At 35.1% G+C, this 7009-nt stretch overlaps 1 protein-coding gene across 1 annotated transcript; it reads left to right on the forward strand.

The window, feature by feature from the left end:
• The first annotated feature begins 416 nt into the window (after positions 1 to 416).
• LOC137936212 (ATP-dependent Clp protease proteolytic subunit 3, chloroplastic-like) lies at positions 417 to 5594 on the forward strand. The gene is made up of 5 exons (XM_068780779.1): positions 417 to 740; positions 2741 to 2855; positions 4174 to 4349; positions 4776 to 4871; positions 4961 to 5594. Exons 1-5 carry the CDS (start codon positions 477 to 479, stop codon positions 5237 to 5239), a joined length of 930 nt encoding a protein of 309 aa, XP_068636880.1. The 5' UTR covers positions 417 to 476; the 3' UTR covers positions 5240 to 5594.
• The last annotated feature ends 1415 nt before the right edge of the window (positions 5595 to 7009 follow it).

Below are 7009 nucleotides of genomic sequence, written 5' to 3' on the forward strand. Positions count from 1 at the left end.
ATACTTAAAGGATTAGTTGCTCCATGATTAAAATATATATATATATATTTGTCTACTTCGATTTTTTCGTGTAAAAGACAAATTCACCCTCAAACTTCAGAACTAAAAACTATTTTTCATTAAAAAATAAAAAGATTCCGTTGCTCCGAATTTCCCTTCACTAGGATGAAGGGAGAAAACGGGAATCTCCTGCCTCGTTTGCAGGGTAAGGGTTGAGGGTAATTATTTGTTTTATAATTAAATTATATAAGTTCTAATTTATAAACTTTGAATCAGTGTTTTTCTGAATACTCAATAAAAAGATATTACAATAATTTTAGTTGATAATATGGCATAAATTTTGTATAGAGGAATTTTTAGATATTTCACCTAAATTTTTAACTGATCAGCAGTACAAACGTCCATCGTATGTCATGTTTACGACCATCCACATTTTCTCTTACTCGGAGAGAAGGAAAAACTAGCAAAGCAGAGCCATGGAAGGAAGTTTATCCTTCTCCATCTCACCGCCAAGATCCTTGCTACCCAATGGTTTTTTCCCTTCATCTCGTGTGTGCCCTTCCGCTCCAGGAAGTCTCAGAAGAAGACCCATGATAATAAAATCAGCGGCAACTTTCCGAAAGACCCTTTCCTCGGACTGGAATCTCTCAAATTCTTCTGGACCTTGGATGCCCAGATTAGAAGACTTGGACGCCACTAACATGCTCCTAAGGCAGAGAATAGTCTTCTTGGGGTCTCAGGTTGGTCTTTTTGTTTCTTATCTTAACCGGCTTATCTTTATTTGTTCATGAATTTCTAGCAGTAAGTAAAAGATTGAAGAGGATCTTGTTGGTATGTGAAGCGTTTCGGCTGTACAGCTGTGTATTTGGAGTATGCAAGTGGTCTTTATTATTTCTCTCAGTGTTCATGCTTCATCTCTAACCTTACATAAGCTTGGACAGTTGGTGTACCGGAGTGGGTTTATGCTGTGTCTCTCTCCCTTGTTAAGTTACTCATTAGTTTGATAGGATTTCCATGAGTTCTTTTAGGTTTTAAAGCTGAGACATTGAGGACTTCATGAACTTGTTTAGTTTTAAATTGAATTTTTTCCGGTGTAATTGTGGTCACAAGTTTTCAATTTTTGTCTTTCACGTTTCTACTTGATGCTTTATGTTTATGGGGGTGAAGGACCCTTCTTCTATTATTTTTATCTCCAATATGTAAACATTTGTAAATGATTTTGATGTTTCGTCAATGCAATGACCTTAAGACTTTACGATTTTCAGATGAACAATGATTTTATTAGCTTCTATGGATTTAGATGACAGGCTTTTTGTTCTTTTTTATATTAGTAATCCATATGCTGCTAAGGAAGTGATGCAACACATCCTAATGTGGGAGATCTAGCTGAAAATATCCAAGGACTAGAGATCATCCCAAAATCTCTCATGTGTCTGAAAAATGAAAAAAAGAAAGAGACTCAGTTTAAAGAGGCCTGAATTTCCTATTTTGGATTCTTGTTTAAAAAACAGAAAGTCCTCAATTAGAAAGTCTCTTTAAGTTGTAATTTCCTATTTCAAGCCAGCTGAAGTCGGAACTTTTGCGAGTAACTTGTTTCTCTAAGGGAAGTATCAATCAGCAAGTTGCTCTTTTGGTAAATGCTTCAAATAGAAAATCCTCTTTTAAGAGATAGTTTCCTATTTTAAGTGTGATTCTTTGTTTCTAAACTAGGAAAGTTTAAATTCAGCAACTCTAACGCTTAGAAGTTGTTTCCTGTTTTGAATTTTTTTTCCACCAAGTAGAGATGGATTTAGAAAGTTCTAATTAGAGTCTATTTCTATTGTAGACAGCGTAGGAGTTTCATATTTGTTTATTTGTATGTCTATACAAGGCCTTCACATGTAACACAATTAACTCTTTTGCTATTTAATAAAAATTTGATTTTTTTCTCTCTTTTTTTTGAATAAAAAAGGTGTATATTACAATAAAAGAAGAAGGAAGAGTACAATACCTGGCTAAAAAGGACCTTCCTCCACAACAAGATGTTGGAGGGAAACGCCTAATTTAGCCCGAATATCTGCTAGATGATTAGCTGATCTAGGAATGTATTTTCAATTACATTGCAATTCAGAAAATAAATTATTCTTTGTTTTTTCTCTATTTGCTATTTTTCTTAATAGTTATAGAAACCCTACTTTCTGTCTTCGAAGTTTCATCCATCAAACTTGAACTCAGATTGTAGTTTTCTTAGTTGTTGCTCAAATGTAGGTTACTCACATTCTAGATGAGGCGTTCAACTATGTCATTCCTTGAATCTAAACCACTGTGCTTTGTCAGGAAGTAAACTGTTATATATGTGCTTTTAGTTGCTTCCAGTTCATACATGCTTTTAGCAATGAATTGTGGACATCAGGTATCTCTGTGCATAGTGTTTGGGATTGGAATTATCTTAGTTTTTCTCAAGCTTTCTATTATTTCTCTAATTCTTAGTTTTGCTTCTTTGCATTTAAATGTAAAGAGCAACTACAATTATCTACATCTGGTTTAAGCATTGAAAGTTTGTGGTACTCTTTGATTAAAAAATTAAAAAATAGATATAGTTAGTTCTTGGTAGCATTGCATGAGCTAATTTTGTTTTAAGTCAAATTTTACCTTTTTACTTATCTAATTGTTGATGTGTAACTATCAATGCCAACATTGAGTAGTTGAAAAAGAGTGCTAAATACCACTTTCTGGATGATGGAGTTGTGAGTTGTGACAGGTGGATACTGTTACTGCAGACTTCATTATAAGTCAGCTTTTATTTTTGGATGCTGAAGACCAGAAAAAGGATATCAAGTTGTTTATAAATTCACCAGGAGGCTCGGTAACTGCTGGTATGTTATTAGATATAATCTGTCTGTTCAGTTTTCCTGTTTTTCATTCTTAAATTTTTCATATCATGGGTACACAGTTATAATTTCTTACCCATTTTTTATATGAAACTTTACTTCATTTAATTTATTCTTGCATCTTTCGTATTCTTGATGTGTCAAATTGTTCTTTATTTCCTATGTATACCCTCAATATTAGCATTAGGTATGAATCTCAAATTCAGTAACCATGTTAGTGTTCTCTGAAGCATGAAGCATCACCATTGTAGTGTATATTTGAACATCTATGTTTCATATGTAGAATTCTCGACCAAATTATTTATCAGACCATTTAAAAATAATAAAATCCTAACTGCAAGCTTTCTTATTCTCCGAAAACTTACACCCTAGCAACGTAGAAATTCATAAATTTAAGCTGTTTAACTATAAAAGCAGCAGTTTGTGATTGGTCATGAAAGCAAGGGCTGGAGTTGTTGCTATCCTTTTATCCCGTTCATTTAACTAATTTAAACTTTAGCAAACACTTGCCTTGAGCCAATTGATTGCAGATATTTATAAGGTTGGCCATGGCACCTTAATGGTTCAAGTATTCAATTTACGCAGATTATTACTTGTGCAAATGAAATTATTACTTTCATAATTCCTATTTGTTCAAGTACATTGTCATGGAGAAGTATCTGAATTAAATAAAACTAAGAAGATCAATGTCTTTAATTACTGATGAAGTATTTCTAAGTTTGCTTCTACAAAAAAAAAAAAAAAAAAAAAAGTATTTCTTAGTTTACCAGAAGTGTTTCAGTAAACACTTGCAAATTTAGTATTTTTTAAGGTCTTGGTTTGTACTGAAACAGTAACCTCCAATCCGTTTGACAGTGGCATGTGAAAGGACAACTTATACCAAGCCTATGAGTTTGGTCTTGCATAAGTTCAACTTGCATCCGGATATTTAGACCAGCTTCAATTCAGTTGTTAAACCACAGATTAATGGGTTTTTCATTCTAGAATTTACATTTCTCTTTATTATCTGTTCATGACTGAGGTATGATTATTCTCTTATTTCTGTTAAAGTTAGACATTTCTTTCTCTTACTCAACCAAGAAGCACATAGAATAAGATAGCGTATCACAATTAAACTATTTCATTTAAGAAAATTATGCCATACTGGTCTGGCTGTATGTCTTTTTTTTTTTTTTTTGAAAAGTGAGGGAGTTTAGCTATAAAAAGTTTGACTATGTGCTTTGCTGGAATACTACATATGCAGAGGTATGTCTGCCTTTCTTTCTGGCAATGCTAATCTGCTTCTCTTTTGAACTGTAATCAGGGATGGGAATATATGACGCCATGAAATTGTGTAAGGCAGATGTATCTACTGTTTGCTTGGGATTAGCTGCATCTATGGGTGCATTTCTGCTTGCTTCTGGAACTAAAGGAAAGAGGTTTTGCATGCCAAATTCAAGAGTTATGATCCATCAACCACTAGGAACTGCTGGTGGGAGAGTGAGTAATTTATTCCTCCATGCTTTTGAAATCTACTTCAATTTTTTGTTTCAAAACTGTACTTAGGTTATATATCAAAAATCATTTCTTTGTCAGGAACATTATTGTGCATGTGAAAATGTAGAGTCTTTGTTAATTCTCTTTGATGAGGCATATATTATTATGATTAAGATAGATAAGTAACAATTACTTTGCTGTAGATGATATACAGACATTCCTATATGAACAATTTTTTACTCCCAAACCAATGCTGCCTTGGCTATATAGTCCTGGAGATCTCTTTTTATCGCTTATATGGCTTTAATAACCACTTGATCCTTGTGGGTTGAAACTTGTGGTAAAATCCAGTTCATATTACATTTCATAGAATAAGGAAATCAGCAAACTCTGTTTAGATCAATAAAGTTACATTACTTTTGTATGCAGGCAACGGAGATGGGTCTGCAGATTAGAGAAATGTCATATCACAAAGTCAAGATGAACAAAATATTCTCAAGAATTACTGGCAAGCCTGAAAAGCAGGTGGGTCACACAAGAACTCATAAGTCTCTTGTGTAGAGTATAAAACAGGTCTTCTATGTGATTATTCTCCTAAATTCGCTTCACTGCAGATTGAAATTGATACAGATCGTGACTATTTCATGAACCCCTGGGAGGCAAAAGAATATGGTTTAGTAGATGCAGTTATAGACAACGGGAAACCTGGTTTAGTTGCACCTGTTGCAGATGTTGTTTCCCCACCGAAAACCCGTGTGTGGGATATGTGGAACGTTGAGGGAAGTAGGAAAGCTAAGAAGAATCTGCCTGGCGAGCAGAAGATTTTACAGAATGGGTTTGGGGATGGTGACAAGGGCTCCGAGCAAGAAAAGGAGAGGGCTACCCCTGTATGATATTTGCTCCAAGATTTGGTCTACCAGGTCTCCAATTCTGATCTAAAGAAGGGTGTATTTGTAGCTTGCCCATTAGGTGGTGGTGGGAGTCAACACGGTTTCACATGAGAAAGAAAAAGCTAAAAATCCATTCTGTACTGGTAACATTAGTTCATGTTCAAATTTATTGAGATCTCCACTCATGTATTCTTCAATTAAAGGCCTTCTGTTGGTAGGATTTCTGTATCAACTGTCAAAACTATAGCTATTTTTGGTGCTCGAGTTACGTCGTGAAAGGAACACTTGATTAACTCGTTCTTGAGCTAACTGGCTCGGGTTTTAGAGACATGTTATTCGCCACCACGTATACCGGTGACATTCTGGTAGTTTCGTGTTGGTTGAGTTTAGCGCTGAAACAGTCCGCTCGATGGTGTTAGTGGGCCAGTCAGGTTTTCTATTAGCTCGTTCTTCGCTACTCAAAAGAAATGTGAGATGATAAGAAACAAATTGTGGAAGAACTGTTGAAGCGAAAATGGGATCTGCCAGTCCTCTCATTTTTCTTTCTTTCCTTGCTCTCAAATCTTACCAGAGAAGAAGTGAGAAGGAAAAGAATAGGGTGCTCTACATTCCAATCAAATTACGTGTTTCAGACGCCTTATTTCTGTCAAATGAGCGTAGTGAGCAGAAACCAGGTAAATATCCGTACAAGAAAGCTCAGTCGAGCCATGCTCGAAAGCAAAACTGTAATTTTCTTTGCGCAGTTTTCACTCTATTTCGCTTTTAGTTGATTTCCCAGACTTTGGCATCATATGAGATGGTTTCTACCATTCCGGTAGTATTTTCATCTTAAGATGATTTCAACTTTGATATTGGCATCACTAGACGAAGTAGGGCCATTTATTTGTCACGTAACGGCCCCACTCTCACCGTCTTTAGGGCTTTATGATAAAATAGACTTAGAACATACATACAAGTCTCACACAATCATATGCGTCTGACAAAGGAGAGTTGCAGATTACAACCCACCGGGCGTTGTGTCAATCGAGAGCAATAGTATTTTAGATGGTAACAGGTCTCCTCTCACGCAAAGAAAGCGAAATCCTGGAGTCTCAATTCCCTGAGCACATAGAAGATTTCTTCCTATTACATCAGAGAAGAGGGGAGGTGAGTTCTCACTAATCAAGGGGAGGGACGGCCCTTTTTATCTTTCATGATACAATTCATATCTCACTTGATCACTTTAAAAACGTTTTAATTTTATTAATTTGGATTATGAAATATATAATGCATAACCCGCTTAACGAAAACTTGTCACATTTTATTAGGTCAAAACTTTGGATCATCTAAGTTCATTAGTAGATAGAGATTTAGATCCCTCACACATTTAGTGTTACTACTGTCATCTTGTATTTTGTACCCATGAGAGCTGTGATTTAATAAAGACGCATTCTTACAGAAAGAAGAACACAAGAAGCCTAATTTATTAGTAAGTGAAAAGTCTGCAATAGCATCATAAAATCCCATCATCGATCATTTATAATGCATAAAAGTAAATATCTAATATCAATCTCATTGCCAGAGCAAACTACATGAAACAACTTGCCTCGGATCTCACTCAGCACCTTTTAGCTTGTTTCTAACTGATTATGTGATAAGTTACAACACCATCTGTATTAATATTTCAATAAACTAAGCTACTTAAAACGCAAAAATTCAAACAAAAATTACGTAACGCTGTCTTAGTCTGCTCAAACTATGGCCCCTCAGAATTGTAAAAGCGAGGAGACACAA

Source organism: Aristolochia californica, unplaced genomic scaffold (assembly GCF_029961685.1).
Source record: "Aristolochia californica isolate CCGP_79_NKW_82.1479 unplaced genomic scaffold, dmAriCali1.0.hap1 SCAF_7, whole genome shotgun sequence".
Classification (NCBI taxonomy): domain Eukaryota; kingdom Viridiplantae; phylum Streptophyta; class Magnoliopsida; order Piperales; family Aristolochiaceae; genus Aristolochia; species Aristolochia californica.